At 42.1% G+C, this 15,816-nt stretch overlaps 2 protein-coding genes across 4 annotated transcripts in view; one reads left to right on the top strand and one right to left on the bottom strand.

Annotated features, from left to right (window-relative positions):
- PRORP (protein only RNase P catalytic subunit) overlaps positions 1–8,411 on the bottom strand; it is a 168,263-nt gene extending 159,852 nt beyond the window's left edge. For 2 of the 3 annotated variants that reach the window (XR_013959524.1, XM_080649713.1), the window contains exons 1-4: positions 7,659–7,782; positions 6,053–7,319; positions 3,773–3,820; positions 3,179–3,311 (exon numbers count right to left, since the gene is read on the bottom strand). Coding sequence is in view for 2 of the 3 variants with exons in the window: in XM_080649713.1 (XP_080505839.1) it covers positions 3,179–3,311; positions 3,773–3,820; positions 6,053–7,035 (1,164 nt within the window). In the remaining variant the exon portion in view is untranslated. Of the gene's footprint in view, positions 1–3,178; positions 3,312–3,772; positions 3,821–6,052; positions 7,320–7,658; positions 7,783–8,141 lie in introns of those variants that run through there. The other variant, XM_080649714.1, reaches the window with a different exon arrangement.
- The window catches only part of PPP2R3C (protein phosphatase 2 regulatory subunit B''gamma), a 33,692-nt gene continuing 25,657 nt past the window's right edge, over positions 7,782–15,816 (top strand). The window contains exons 1-2 of the mRNA XM_080649757.1: positions 7,782–8,350; positions 14,669–14,796. Coding sequence (XP_080505883.1) covers positions 8,293–8,350; positions 14,669–14,796 — 186 coding nt within the window. The 5' untranslated portion in view covers positions 7,782–8,292. The remainder of the gene's footprint in view (positions 8,351–14,668; positions 14,797–15,816) is intronic.

The raw sequence follows: 15,816 nt of genomic DNA, 5'->3' as shown, positions 1-15,816 counted from the left end.
GATGAAAGAGAAACTTCATCGATCGGCTGCCTCCTGCATACCCCCTACTGAGGATCGAGCCCGTAATCTGTGCATGTGCCCTGATTGGGAATTGAACCAGCAACCTCCCAGTTCCTGGGTTGATACTCAACCACTGAACCACACTGGCTGGGCTAGTCTTAAAGTATTATTTCACAGATCACTTAATTTTTAATTACAAAGGGAAATTATAAAGGGAGAAATGTACCTTTACAATGCTGACATCTTGTATAGTGATCAAATTTAACATCAGCAACAGTGAGCACAACTTGATATTATTTGGCTGCTGTGTCAATAAGTAGAATACAGCATCATCCATGTAATCTACTATTGCAATCATACTAAATTAATGAAAAGAAAATAATAAACAATTATGCACAGTCTTGCTACTCAATATGTGGTCCAAAGACCATAAATTCATCACCTGGGATCTTATCAAAATACACAATCTCAGGCCCCACTTCAGACAGCTGAATCATAATTTGCATTTTAACCAGATCTTCAAGTGATTCGTAGGTGCGAAGTTTGAAAAGCCCTGTATAAGATTAACCACCCAGACTTTTCAGAAAAGTCAATGTTATAAAAACAAAAAAAGGCAGAGAAGACAATTATGGATTTAGAGACATAAAAACCAAAAGCAATGAATAAACCTTGACTGAATCCTGGATCAGAGATGGAAAAGTTATAAAGTACAATTTGGGGTGACAATGGGGAAAATCAGAATATATACTTTTTATCAAATGACACTGAATTAATAGTAAGGTCCTTACATGTGATGCTATTTATTACATAGAATTTTCTTATTCTCAGAAAATATTTGCTGAAACATTTAAAGTAACATATCTATAATTTATTTTTAAATGGTTCATAAAAACACATATATAGAGAGAAAGTATATAAGCCATAATAACAACTGGTTACTAGATGAAGAGTGTATAGGTGTTCACTGTTCTATTTTTCTATTTTCTTTTAGGTTGAAACTTTTACTAAATAAAAAATTGGAGGGTAGGAAGAATATTCAATTAGTCCACAACAGAAATGGTAAGTTTTTGGTAGCAAACAGCATAATTCATGCAACCTTGAATCTAAACACCTACTTCAGAAGATACATATAAGTGCTCAAAAGAGAAAGGAAATCTGTTTAATTCATATGTTAGTGGCAGAAATGCCTAAGGCTTTAAAGAGCTACTACAACCAATTGGCTGTCAGTTACAGTTGTCACTGTAACTTTTCATTCCATGAGAGGCAGTATTGTAACAACAAAGGTTTTCAGGGTCAAACCTAGATTTTATTAGCAAGGTATCCTCTGACAGATTTAATCTCCCAAAGTCTCAATCAGTTTATCTGTAAAATAGAAATAAAATAGCTCCACAAAGGGTGGTTGTAAGGGTTAAGATATAAAATAATCAATGTAAAGTACTTAACATCACTTGATGTTAACTATGATTTTATCAATAAAGTCAGCTGAAAAATATTCCATAAAATGGAGATGTTTTTATGGGCCAGATACTGACTTTATTCTGAGGATTAAAGCTTTTCATATAATCTAGGGGCATTATCTGACATTTTATGCCCGGCCTGTGTGGCTCCATGGTTGAGCATCAACCTATGAACCAGGAGGTCATGGTTTGATTCCCAGTCAGGGCACATGCCTGGGTTGCAGGCTCGATCCCCAGTGTGGGGTGTGCAGGAGGCAGCATCACTGATGTTTCTATCTCTTTCTCCCTCTCCCTTCCTTTCTGAAATCAATAAAAATATATGATCTGACATTTTAAGTCAAGATAGGAAGGCAGAACAATTTTCACTTCTTGTTTTTATTTAGTACCTTGAAGAAAAAGCATTCAGTGAGATGATGGGCAGCTTTTCCTCAAAATAAAAGCATTTTACATCCACTTAATCTTGGTAAACCAGCATAAAGTACTGAAGACGAGCAAAATAAAGCTATTGAAAATAATTCAGAGAATCAAATTCAATACTAAGAAAACTTGGGAGATAACTTTGTTATCTTAAACTCTCTTGACTAAAAAAGTTGTGAGAAACCATAATACTTTCATGGGAGTTTACTGAACACAGTTTTCTGGAAGCACTTAGATAAAGAATAAGCATCATCTTTTTGGCTTAAGTGCACTTGTGCCCAGATGAAATAGGACTGACTTTAATAGATGGATAATAGTCTGACCCAATTGTTCCATGAAATTCTAAAGCAATCTCTCTTAAAGGCTGGCAACTATGGCCAGCAGGCCAAACCCAATCTACTGCTTCTCTTTGCATTAAAAAAACAACAACAAAAAAACAACAGTCTACTGCTTATTTTCATAAATACAATTATTACTGAAACACAGCCATGCTCATTCTATTGTCTATGGCTATTTTCACTACAACAGCAGAGTAGAAAAGTTGCAAAAGGGACTATACTGAAGTATGGTAGCAATCATCTCAGGTAGAAACTGCAATTTTAACTTTAACTTTAACCCTGCTGTTTTGGATTCTGTACTTATTTGCTTGCTAAAACAATAGAAAAGTTATTTTGATTTTCTGAACTTATGTATGCTATCCCAATCAATTGAATACTCCATGGATGGTGGTTTGAATATCCCATTGATTGTGATCTTACTGGTTATCGAAGCACATTCTTCTGTATCTGGGAACCAGGACAGCACAATTACCCTAAATTGTCTCAGTAGCTACAGATAATGCGTTTCAGTTTACTCAGTGGTCCCAAGACCAGGACAGCACAATTATTCTAAATGGACTCAGTGGCTCCAAATAATGTGTTTCTGTTGATTCAGTGGTCAGTAGACCCAAAACTATACTTAATCTTTATAGATAACTAACTTGCTCAATTTCGCTTAACTGCTTTGTGCAAACCAGGTTCCTCATTCCAAACCCAAAGATGTAATTGATACCTTTGTGATAAGCCAGATGTGGCAAGCATTTCGGGGCTGCGAGATCTGGAGCATGTTGCCCCTCGTAGCCGCCGGCCTTTGAATAAATGACTCCATAATGTGACTTTTTGAGGCGTCCTTTGTGAGATTCAGGGTACACTACAACAATATGACCTACAAAGCTTAAAATATTTACTATCTGTCCTTTTAGAGAAAACAATTGCCATCCCCTGCTCTAGACACCAAGAATGCAATAAAACGTGTTCCAGACTCACCTGAGGTGTCGTCTTTTTGTATTGGTCACCTCCATCTATCACATCGCTCAGGATTTTTCTCTTGAGGAGCTCATACTCTTCTGGACTCAAGTGAATAGACTCTATGGTTTTTCCACAGCCCAAACATTGACCACTGTAATTACAACTGTTTGTGTTAAATAGTGTCCTGGAAAAGGACTTTTTAAAAAGTGAATAATCCTAAGACATGAGGAAATTGAAATATAATTTTTAAAAAAGAATATAGCCTTTATGATCATCACATGCATTATATGGTTTTTTTGTACACCTGGTAATATCACACATTAGTGTGCCAGAAAACACAAAAGAGTAGACTGCTGGGCATCCAGATAGTTTTACAAGTTATTCCTAAAACACAACTAGGAGAAAACATCTCTGATGCTTCACACAGGCTCAGAGTACCGACAGGAAAAACACTTTGAGCAACCACTATGCAAAACATGGCTTTTGTCTTGGGTACTCTAACTCTTAATTATTTTATCTCTAAGACATTCAGGAATTAAAAGGTTTTAAACAGTAGCAAAACAACCTATTAAACCTGAATCAAACAAGTTAAAAATAAAATATTGGCCTTACTTTTTCTGGATTGTGGTAAATTGTCCTTTCCATTGTTCTCCAGGAACACTAAAAAAAATAAAAAATAAAAAAAGACTGCAAAACCAAATCATCAGTGCAGATTCCTACTGAATCCAAAGTTTAGAAACTAGATAAGAACTCTTAGAAGTTCAGACTATTTCGATAGAAAGGTTTAATTAGAAGAGTGGTTGATATACTGTAACAGGGCTAAGAAGCTTATGGTATGCCAAAACCGGTTTGGCTCAGTGGATAGAGCGTCAGCCTGTGGACTGAAAGGTCGCAGGTTCGATTCTGCTCAAGGGCATGTACCTTGGTTGCGGGCACATCCCCAGTAGGGGGTGTGCAAGAGGCAGCTGATCGATGTTTCTCTCTCATCGATGTTTCTAACTCTCTATCCCTCTCCCTTCCTCTCTGTAAAAAATCAATAAAATATATTTAAAAAAAAAAAAAAAAAGAAGCTTATGGTACCCCTCCTCTACTCTGGATCTCCTTCTTCCCTTCACTTCTCTCATGTGACCCTCATCTTCAAGCCTAAATCTACCTTCACAGGACCTGTACAGAAAGCAGCTGATATTAATAGTGTAATCTCTTAATCTCAACTCTAACCTTCTCCATAAAGCTGCCAGAGATTGTTCCTGCCCAAGATACAGAAGTAATTTCTTTTATACTATCTTATACCACTATTATTTTTTTAATCTGTTTTTATTTATTTTAGAGAGAGGAGAGAGAACGAGAGAAACATCGATTGTTTGCCTCATATACTCACCCTGACCAGGGATGGAACCCGCAACCTGGGCATATGCCCTGACCAAGAATCGAACCAGCAACCTTTTTGGTACATGGGACAAGGCTCAATCAACTGAGCCACACCAGCCAAAGCTACTACTATTATTTAACTGACATGTATTGCATTCCCAATTGTGAAACTATAAAAGATCTTGTGTCACAAAATATCCTCAGTGGCTACCCTAATTAGTGGTATTCAAAACACTTATTTGCTCAACTTATTTCTTCTTTCCTCTTACATATATCACCATGATTCTATTAATTCTATTGCTTTCTCTTCTTCAGTTCTTAATTCAGAATCTTATAATCTCTCATTCAAACCTATAATTGCCTCCAAACATATTTGTTTTCAATTTTAATCCCTCTCCAATCTTCTTTTCTCATGTTTTGGCAGTTACCGTTCTAAAACTCCACTCCTAGACAAACACTCTTGATAACAGAATCTAAAATCCTTGCAAAAATTTTCACCATCTAGTGCTTCTGTTGATATTCAATAAGTTTATTAAATAAGATAATTCAGCCCTAGAAAGTTTGGCTCAGTGGATAAAGCGTCAGCCCTCAGACTGAAGGGCTGAGGGTTTGATTATGGTACCATGGTTGCAGGCTTGATCCACCGAGCCCAATCGATTTGTCTCCCTCACATCAATGTTTCTCTCTCTCTGTCTCTCCCTTCTACTCTCTCTAAAAAAAAATCAATAAAGGAATATCCTTGAGTTAGGATTAACAAACAAACAAAAAATATAATTCAGCTTGATTACCACTTCAAAGCTCTGATGATATATAGTAGAAAAAGAGGGGCGGGGGAAACGAGAGAAAAGGAATAAAATTTTAGGAAATAGCCTGAAGCAAATTAATGGTGAAGAAATAAGAAAGTTAAAGACTGAAGCAATAAAAAGGCACGAAGCCAGTAACATGAATAAAAGCAAAGGAAAGACATTGGAGAGCTTTGGAGAGAGTAGTTTAATGATAGAAAGATCTAAAATGAATGCAAGGATGAAGATTGTTCATGCTAATGCTTACATATCAGGGTTGATCAGGATCTCCCCCTCAACTCTATCCAAGTTGATGAAATACATAAACAGAACATATATATACACATTATACCAGTCACTAGTTTTCAAAACTTCTGAAAATATTAATACGACCCAAAGACAGCTCTAGTTTTATTGCTATGAACTCCGGGCACAAGTGCTGTTCATAAGTACTTACATCTTGCCAGATACTTCAGATAGCAAAATAAGTGATCCTTCTAAATAGAAAAATACATAAAAACTACAAATTCTCTATAATTTCCCTTTTATGTGATGAGTAGAGATTAACACAATTTGTTTATGCTGCTTTTTTTTAGAGAAGGAAGATTTTGTCTTAAAGGGAAACAAATCTTAATAAGAGATGGGAAAGGTACCCTAATCTGAATAATCTCAGCAACCAATAAAAAAGGCAGCTATATAGGTATAAAATAAAAACATACAGAAAAAGAAAAATCAAAATTACCTCTCAAACCATGTTTTTATACTGTGTGCAAATGATTCCTCAGGATATAGCTGATTATTTCTTAGATACAAAAGAATGTCAAGCAGTTTCTTTGAATATTGATCATCTTTTATGTCTTTTCCAAAATCAAAGAAGGCTTTTAAAGTTCCCATCATAGGAATAAGATCATGACCTAACAATTCCTGAAACAAATTCCAAGCTATGTCCACATCTTGATGAAGGAGGGCTCCCTGGATACAGTCATCATAATTCTTTTTTGAAGGGGTCATGACTTTTTTGATGTCTTCTAACAGCAGCAAAGCCTCTCTCCATCTGTCTGAATGGATTAATCCTCGGATGAGAAGAGTGCTTGCTGAAGTTTCTAAACTCTTGTATCTGGCTTTCAAGATTTCATAGACATCAAAAACTTCTGATGTCTGCTTATGAAAGACACAGAGACACAAATACTTGACCAGCAAATTATAGCTTACAATACCATTGTTTTTTCCAGCTACCCAGGCCAGCAAAGATTTGGCCACATCTATAGAGCTATTGTAGTCAATCATCTGTGCAATGATCCAATTTTCAAAATTAGCTTTTCCTTTGAAATCTTCTTTAAGTTTATCCCACTGCTCTGAATTCAAAGGTTTTCTTGGGAGCTGAATAATGTTTCTCTCAGGTGACAAGGCAAGATCTTGACTCTGAGGATTCATTTGAGATCTCTTCTTAGCCGCTCCAGCTGCAAAAAGGTGAGGAAACTCAGAAGAAACTTTATTACTGCCCTTATCTTCTTTTCTGCGATATCTGGCCTTGGCAATCAGATTTATTGCTTTGGTATTTTGTGGAGACACTGTTTTAAGAGAAAACCACTTCTGTTGGTTCCTGATGCCATAACAATCTTTCAGAAAGAAAGAGTTATAAGAGTGTCCTGGGCCTACTCCAAGATATGGGTTGTTTTTCCAAAGCTTAGGAAAGCTTCTAATACCAGTGAAATAGAAATTCATTGTGCAGTGAGATCAGCAGATGGTGAAGAAAAGCCCCTACTTCTACCGCATAATGCAGGGATGGGGAGGAGGGGGAGGGGACGAGTCGAAGCGCAACTTTTTAAAAGACGATTTTCAATTTCTCACAGAAAAAACAAGGCCCTGCTTTTGAGGCTACTTAATAGCAATGAAGTCTTATGAGTTTTCTCCCTTAAGCAATGTTCATCCGGGGACATCCGATCTCTGCCGCAATCGCAGAGCCAGAGCAGGAATCGCTGGTGCCTGTTATATTCCAGTCCGCGAACCTGAGGAAAAAGCACAAGGAGGACCGCCCAATTTAACTGTCCTTGAAATGGGATAGGATGCCCTGGGTGCCTTGCTGAAGGGGAGGCGTAAAGTCGAATATCGTGACCCAGAGGCCCAGCCCCACCGGCAGCAAGGGCAGCGGCGAAAGCCAGTCTAGGGGCCCTGCCCCGCTTAACCACTGTCCCCAGACCGCCAAACTCGTCAGACAAGGGAATGGGTTGGGGGAGGAGGGCAGAGGGCCGGGCCAACACTCAGGTAAGGGAGGGAGGGCCACAAAGGGCTCTGCCTACAGCGCACAGATCAATCACAAACCAAGTTCACTTCATTCAACAACTCACCGGAGCACGCACGCTTTACGAACGCAACCATAACTGCGGCGGAAACTACCGTGTCCACAATGCACCGCGACGGCCCCGCCGCGGGGCGTGACTGAGCTGGACGCAGGCCTGGCGGCGAGAGAAAGGCGATTTTGAAGATTTTAGTGGCAGAGGGAGCCTTCGTGGGGGGTGGGGGAGCTAGTCAAGGCGTCTACTACATTTAGGGGAACCTTTAGGGCCTCCATATATCCTCAAGGAACAAAAAGCAGAAATTGTGGAGAAAACGCTTCCCGGAAACGCCAAAGGACTCCCGAGTCACGTGGTGCATACGCGCCAAAGGCCCAAGAGGAAAAAAAAAGTACGAGCTTCCCTATCCCGCGCCTTTACAATCTGGCGCTGTGACATTGGGAAGCTGCCTGAAGGACATAATTTCCCATCTTTTCTCCCGCCTGCTTTTCCCGCTGTTAGTGTGACCGCCGCATTCTCCGCAGTCACTACATTCACCGTTTTGCCTCCTTAGCCGACTTCCGCCCGGGCCCAAGATGGCGGCCGGGCGGCCTCCGCAGCCTCTCGGAGGCTGATTGCTGGTTGATTTCTGAGCTGGTGGCGGGGGTAGCGATTAGCAAATGCCGGAGCTGCTGCGCGGGAGTCAGTCATGGACTGGAAAGAAGTTCTTCGCCGGCGGTTAGCGACGCCCAGCAACGGTCCAAACAGTGAGTTTGGGAAGGGCCGTCCGCGGAGATAGCCCGGCCCTAACCTCCTAGAGGTGGGGGCAGAATGGGAGGAGCAGCTGCCGGGAGCCGCGCTTTCCGCTGCTGTGAAAACTCGCCTGAGAAAGCAGGCGGAGTGGACTGTGGTTCAGAGATGCAGGGAGGTTTGACCCACACTTCCCTGAGGAAGGATTTGCGGGTTGGGAAGCTCACAGATGTAGGAGGAATGAGAACCCCGGTTCCAACAACTCTTGGGTCCTACAAGAACCTACAATCCGTTGATCCTACCGCCTTTTTACTATCACTTTCCCTTCCCTCCTAATCCATTTAAATGTCATACTCCATTTTTCTTTGTCCCTTTCCCCATCCTTCACTCTTGCTTGTTAACCACCCTGTTGAAAAAACTTCCCTATTTCACACCTGCACCCAGGGCAGCTGAAAGTGCTGGGGAAAAACGGAACCAGGGCACATTGTCTCCCTTTCAAGGCTTGTCCACTAACGTCAAGTAGGTGTTTCAGTCATTCGTTTACATTTCTCCGGTATTTCCCTAGACTAGTGGTCGGCAAACTGCGGCTCTTTGGCCCCTTGAGTGTGGCTCTTCCACAAAATACCACGGCCTGGGCGAGTCTATTTTGAAGAAGTGGCGTTAGAAGAAGTTTAAGTTTTAAAAATTTGGCTCTCAAAAGAAATTTCAATCGTTGTACTGTTGATATTTGGCTCTGTTGACTAATGAGTTTGCCCACCACTGCCCTGGACGTTCACTCTCCTACAGTTCTCGTTTCCCAAACCTCCAGCCTTCCAGCATAGCCTCCCTACTCCTTACCCTCAGCTGCTGAACTTGTCTATGTAAATATTTGAGAGCAGAACCATCAAAGCACCTCACCTGTTCCCACTTACCATTTCGGTCACCGCCCCCACTTTGGTTAAAAATGGGGAACTGTCCAGGCCCCTATTGGAGACAGTCCCTCCAATCCAGCACTAGATCGTGTCCCCTGTCTTTTATTCACTGACTTTACTCTGTCTTTATTCTCTCTCTCATGTGTCATCCAATTTTCCTTCTCTGCTGGATCATTTCCATCAGTTCCAACAAACATGCCATAATATCCCTCATCTTAAAAAAAATAATTTGCTCTCATATTCCCCTCCAGTTTTAGCCACATTTTGCTACACACTTTATAGGAAAACTTTTTGAAAAAGTAACCTGTATTTGTGCTTTCTCCTCCCCTTCGTTCTTAAAACCCACTCCATTGCATGTTTGTTAACATGCTAATTACTGTTCCAGGCCACAGCAGTAAATAGAGCACACAAAAACCCTTGTTCTTGTAGAACTTACACTTTAGCATCGGAAGAGATGATAAAATAAGTAAATCATACAGGTTGTACAACTTCTGTTTAAGACTGTTTGCTCCCTTGTTGTACAACTTCTGTTTAAGACTGTTTGCTCCCTTGGTGTGCTAGTCAGGCGTCCTCAAACTACGGCCCGTGGGCCACATGCGGCCCGCCGAGGACATTTATCCAGCCCGCCAGGTGCCGCTGCCTGTCCTGCTTAGCAGCCGACTCGTCCCGGGCCCGCAGTGCGCATAGGAATTTGTTCATAGTTTGTTTTTTTTAAACTATAGTCCGGCCCTCCAACGGTCTGAGGGACAGTGAACTGGCCCCCTGTTTAAAAAGTTTGAGGACCCCTGGTAGATAGATCCCCATTTTTGCCTATTCAAGGATATGTCCTCTCTCTCCTGCATTCTTGGGTTTTCTTTCTCAGTCATTCACAGCAGCATATGAACATGGTGGTATTTCTCTCATCTTAAAGAGACTCTTTATCTTAACTTCCACTTCCAGCTATGCCTTATTTCTCTGTTCCACTTATATCTTCATCCTACACATACTTTCTTTTTTTTGGTTTCTAGGAGACATACACTCTTATTTTTCCTCCTGCCTCACCAGTCATTCTTTCTCAGTCTGCTTTTTCTTCCTCTTCTCCCCAACAACTTAACATGAAGTGACATAGGTTTGGGACTTAGAAGTTAAATTATAAAAGGTGAAATGATAGAGGAAGAAGAAATAACAAAAAAAGAAGAACTGTCCAAAAAATAGGAGAATCAACAGCATCCTATCTAATAAAAGAGTAATATGCAAATTAGCCATCACTCCACTATACCCACAAGCCACACCCACCAGCTAATCAGGAGAGAGTATGCAAATTAACCCAACCAAGATGGCTGCAGCCAGGGAGAGAGCAGGAGGCTTGGGTTTCCCTGGAAATGGAGGAAGCCAAGCTTTCCGCAGCCCTGGCCTGCCTTGGCCTCTGCTTAAGGCTACAAAGTTTCAATTATAGAACATAAATAAATCCCAACAAAATGGCTGTGGCCACGGAGTGAGCAGGAGACTTGGCTCCACTCAAGGCTACAAAGTTTCAGTTATAGAAGATAAATAAATCCCAGATCCCAGGGCCTCTGCTTGGGTTGCCGGTGGGGCGGGAGGGTGGCCAGCCTGCAAACCACCACAGGCCCCTCACCTTGGCCGCCCCATGCCCCAAGGGAACCCCACCCTGATCCTGGACACCCTTCAGGGCAAACCAGCCAGCCCCCACCCATGCACCAGGCCTCTATCCTATCTAATAAAAGAGTAATATGCAGATTGACCATCACTCCAACACACAAGATGGCTGCCCCATGTTGTCAAAGATCCTGCCCCCATGTGGACACAAGATGGCTGTGACAAGATGGCCTGCAAGGGAGGGCAGTTGGGGGCGATCAAGCCTGCTGGGGAGGGCAGTTGGGGGAGACCAGGCCTGCAGAGGAGGGAAGTTGGGGGTGACCGGGCCTGCAGGGAAGGGCAGTTGGGGGGGACCAGGCCTGCAGGGGAGGACAGTTGGGGGGGACCAGGCTGGCAGGGGAGTGGTTAGGGGGTGATCAGGCTGGCAGGAAGAAGTGGTTAGGGGCAATCAGGAAGGCAGGCAGGTGAGCAATTGGGAGCCAGCAGTCCTGGATTGTGAGAGGGATGTCCAACTGCCCGGTAGGATCGGGCCTAAATGGGCAGTCGGACATCCCTTGAGGGGTCCCAGATTGGAGAGGGTGCAGGCTGGGCTGAGGGACACACACCCCCGTGCACGAATTTTGTGCATCAGGCCTCTAGTGGTCTCATAAAAGCCAAGAAAAGGTTAGAATCAATAGTATCAAATTTAACAGAGAAACCAAGAACAGGTGTATCCATTAAACCAGTGGTCGGCAAACTCATTAGTCAACAGAGCCAAATATCAACAGTACAACGATTGAAATTTCTTTTGAGAGCCAAATTTTTAAAACTTAAACTTCTTCTAATGCCACTTCTTCAAAATAGACTCGCCCAGGCCGTGGTATTTTGTGGAAGAGCCACACTGAAGGGGCCAAAGAGCCGCATGTGGCTCGCAAGCCGCGGTTTGCCGACCACTACATTAAACTAAGCAACAGAGTGGAGGGGTAGTGAAGGGTAAAGGTGCCAAACATATGGGGATGGAAGATGATTTGACTTTGGGTTATGCACAGATTATGTATCATAGAAATGTACACTTGAAATCTATATGATCTTATTGGACAATGTCAACCCAATAAATTTAATTTAAAAAATAAATAAGCAGTTAGGTCATTGGTTGCCCTGGCAAGAAACTACAGTTTCTGTAGAGTGGTAAGAGTAGAAGTAGGATTGCATAAAGAAGGGATGAGACATATGAAAGCAGAGATGGCCAGCGTATGCTTTCTTTTTGAAAAATTGTATGAGAAAGGAAAGAATTATGTGTGGTAGTAGGTAGAAAGGAAGGAGTTTGGGGGGTGAGGAGATGGAAGAAACCTCTGTGTGTTTGTAAATTAAAGAAAAGCCAGTAAAGATGAAGGAATTGAAGATAACTGAATGCGGGAGGGAGAGAGAAGGAAAGAATAAGTGATGGAGCAACCAGACAGAGAATAACAAAGGCTTAGATTAAGCCCTCGGGTAAAATAAGAGGTTAGCCTTGGATGAGAAAGGCGATAACCTCTTCCCTTAAAAGTGGCAGGAAGAAGTAAAGTACAGATTTGATACCTTCCTGCCCTCCCACTTCATTTAGGTGTGTATGGGTATCCAGTACACACTTTTGATGAATTGGGAGAGATTGTCATCTGTTGATGGTGAATACAGAGGGGGTTTGAGGAATGTAATGACAGTTTGGAGCAGTCGGTCAACAAGAGGAATCAGCAAGAGAACACCAAGGGCAAATAAAATATGTCCTGGTGTTTTGAAAAGCTGACTTACTAATTAGTAACCATGAAATAAATTTGTGGGACCAAAATTGTACAGTTTTCTCCAAAGGTATTAAGCCATGGTAAACAAATTAGATGTTAAGATTGGCCCAAGGGTAAAAATTAACATGGCAGATGTGGCAGAAATGCAGGCATAAGAGGAGTTTAGGGGAAGGAAATGAGACCAGGAAGAGGAAAATAAACTTTTGAGAAAATAGGTAATAGAATTGGAGACCTCAGTGAGGCTAAAGTGCAGGTATTATGATAGTGAGGTTTTGAATAACCAGGAAAGAAAAATTATCTGAGAGTATATTAGAGTTTAAAATTTTAGAAGAGCAGATAAGATCTCTGGTCTTGCCATGGAACTGAGTAACACAGTAGAGGTGAAAGCAAAAGCCTTCAAAGTTGAGTCACCCACGTCTGTTCTTCCTTGATGATTGCAGGACATTGAGGTGAAGAGAGCTGTACACCAGTTATCATGATCCACAAGCAATTGTGGAGGAATGGCTAAATGACAGCTACCTGCCAGCAGTAGGCAGGTGGAGAGGTTGGAGAGTAATAGTATCTGGATATGTGAGCTTCAGAGGGAAGGGTTTTTGGAAGAAGAGTGATTTCAAGGCTGAAACTTCATGACGTCAAGAGCTGTGCCTGTTTTCTCAGCACCCTAGCATCAGTGACTAGTATAGGGTTCAATATGTAGTAGGTGCTCAATAAATACTTATAATTGAATGAATTAGGAACATGCCATCTATATATATAAAAGCCTAAGCGATTGTTATGACAGAATGACCCAACGACCAGAATGACTGGTCACTATGACGTGCACTGACCACCAGGGGACAGACACTCAACGCAGGAGCTGCCCCCAGCCCGCAGGCCCCAATCGCCAATGGGGCCTGCTGGCCAACCTCCAAGACCCTCCCCTAGGCTGGCAGGTCCCGATCACCCAGTCAGGGCCAGGCCCCAGGCTGGGACGAGGAGAGGAGGCAGGGAGGTGGGGAACCTGACCGGCCCTGATCCCTGGCCAGGCCTAGGGACCCCACCCATGCACGAATTTCGTGCACTGGGCCTCTAGTCCTATATAATAAAACCGTAATATGCAAATTGACCAAATGGGGGAATGATCGGTTGCTATGACAAGCACTGACCACCAGGGGACAGACGCTCAACACAGGAGCTGCCCCCTGGTGGTCAGTGCGCTACCACAAGGGGAGCACCGCTCAGCCAGAAGCCGGGCTCACAGCTGGCAAGTGCAGCGGCAGTGGCAGGAGCCTCTCACACCTTTGCTGCAGGCAGGCAGTAAGAAGTCCTGGGCCTCCTGGTGCTTACCACAGGCTGTGTGCTTACACTGACTGTACAGAAATAGGAGGCAGAGTAAACCTACCCCATATACACCTCAGCTCGGGCTCTTTGCCTGGTCTGTATTGTGAATGGGGAGACATTGAGAAAAAAAAAAAAAAGAAAAAAAAAAAAAAAAAAAAAAAAAAAAAGAAGTCCTGGACTGTGAGAGGGATGTCTGACTGCCAGCTTAGGCCCGATCCTCAGGAGACCCCCCCCCTCCCCCAGTGCACAAATTTTGTGCACTGGGCCTCTAGTAAGTCTATAAGAGAGGCAGTGGCTTGAGGAAGAAACAAATATAGTGATAAAAAATAAAAAAAAAGTAGAGGGAGCAATGGAGAGTGAATATGTAGGAGAGGCTGTTTCAGTGGAAGATAGTGAGTGTTGGTATTTCAAGAAAGTTAATATAAATGTTTAGTGTCTAAGCCAGGGGTGGGCAAACTTTTTGACTCAAGGGCCACAATGGGTTCTTAAACTGGACCGGAGGGCCGGAACAAAAGCATGGATGGAGTGTTTGTGTGAACTAATATAAATTCAAAGTAAAGGAGCGGAGGGGAGAGCAAGAGAACCGGATAGAACAGCCGGATCCGGCCCGCGGGCTGTAGTTTGCCCAAGGCTGGTCTAAGCACAACTGTGAAGACCTTTTTGCACTATAATTAGACTATACTAGATGACCTGAGAAAAGTATTATTTGATTTTAAAAGTGTTTTCCCCCCTGAATCTATTTTGTTAACAGAAAAAAAAAGTGAGCAAGAATTAAAAGATGAAGAAATGGATTTATTTACCAAATACTACTCCAAATGGAAAGGAGGTAGAAAAAATACAAATGAATTCTACAAGACCATTCCTCGGTTTTATTATAGGGTAAGTGGTATCTAAGCAAATGTCTTGCAGAGTTTATAAATAAAATGCAATTTTAAAAATGGAATAAGAATATTTTATAAATAAATTGAGGGTTATATCCTTTTTTATTTTTTATTTTATTTTTTGTTAATCCTTACCTGAGGATATTTTTCCTTTGATCTTTTAGAGAGAATGGAAGAGAGAGAAACATCGATGTGAGAGAAACACATCACTTGGTTGCCTCCTACATGCTCCCCAACCAGGACCTGGGCTGGGGAGGAGCCTTGCAACCAAGGTGCCCTTGACCGGAATAGAATTCTGGACCCTTTGGTCCACAGGCCAACGCTCTAGCCACCAAGCCAAACTGGCTAGGGCGGGTTATATCTTTTTTATTTTTAATATGTTTTTATAGATTTCAGACAGGAAGGGAGAAGGGAGAGGGAGAAATAGAAACATCAATGATGAGAGAATCATTGATCAGCTGCCTCCTGCATGCCCCATACAGGGGATCAAGCCTGCAACCTGGGCATGTGCCCTGACCAGGAATCGAACCGTGATCTTCTGGTTCATAGGTCAGTGCTCAACCACTGAGCCACACCGGCTGGGCGATGATTATATCTTAAATTTTATATATTTATTATTTCATTCTAGTTTATCTTACCATTATTTTGGAGCTGATAAAATTCTGAGTTTTCATATAAATTGGTATAAGATTACAAAGTTGTTAATTTCCCCTCTCTTTTTGAGTTACAGGCTTTTTCTTCCTAATTTTTATTATGGATATTAGTAATGGGTATTCTGTTGGATTATGTTGTCAGGCTTTTTATAAGATTTAGGATTACTTGACTGATAACAATTTTTTTTTTAATCCTTACCCAAGGATATTTTTTCCAGTGCTGTTAAGAGAGAGTAGAAGAGCCGGAGGGTGGAAGAGAGAGAGAGAGAGAGAGGAAGGGAGGGAGGGAGGGAGAGAGGGAGAGAGAGAGAAAGAAAGAAAGAAAGAGGGAGAGAGAGAGAGAGAAACAGCAATGTGTAGAGGGA

The sequence above is a fragment of the Plecotus auritus genome (genome assembly GCF_963455305.1).
Source record: "Plecotus auritus genome assembly, chromosome: 1".
Classification (NCBI taxonomy): domain Eukaryota; kingdom Metazoa; phylum Chordata; class Mammalia; order Chiroptera; family Vespertilionidae; genus Plecotus; species Plecotus auritus.
Note: the sequence above shows the minus strand (reverse complement) of the source record. Positions and strands in the feature narration are given on the sequence as shown.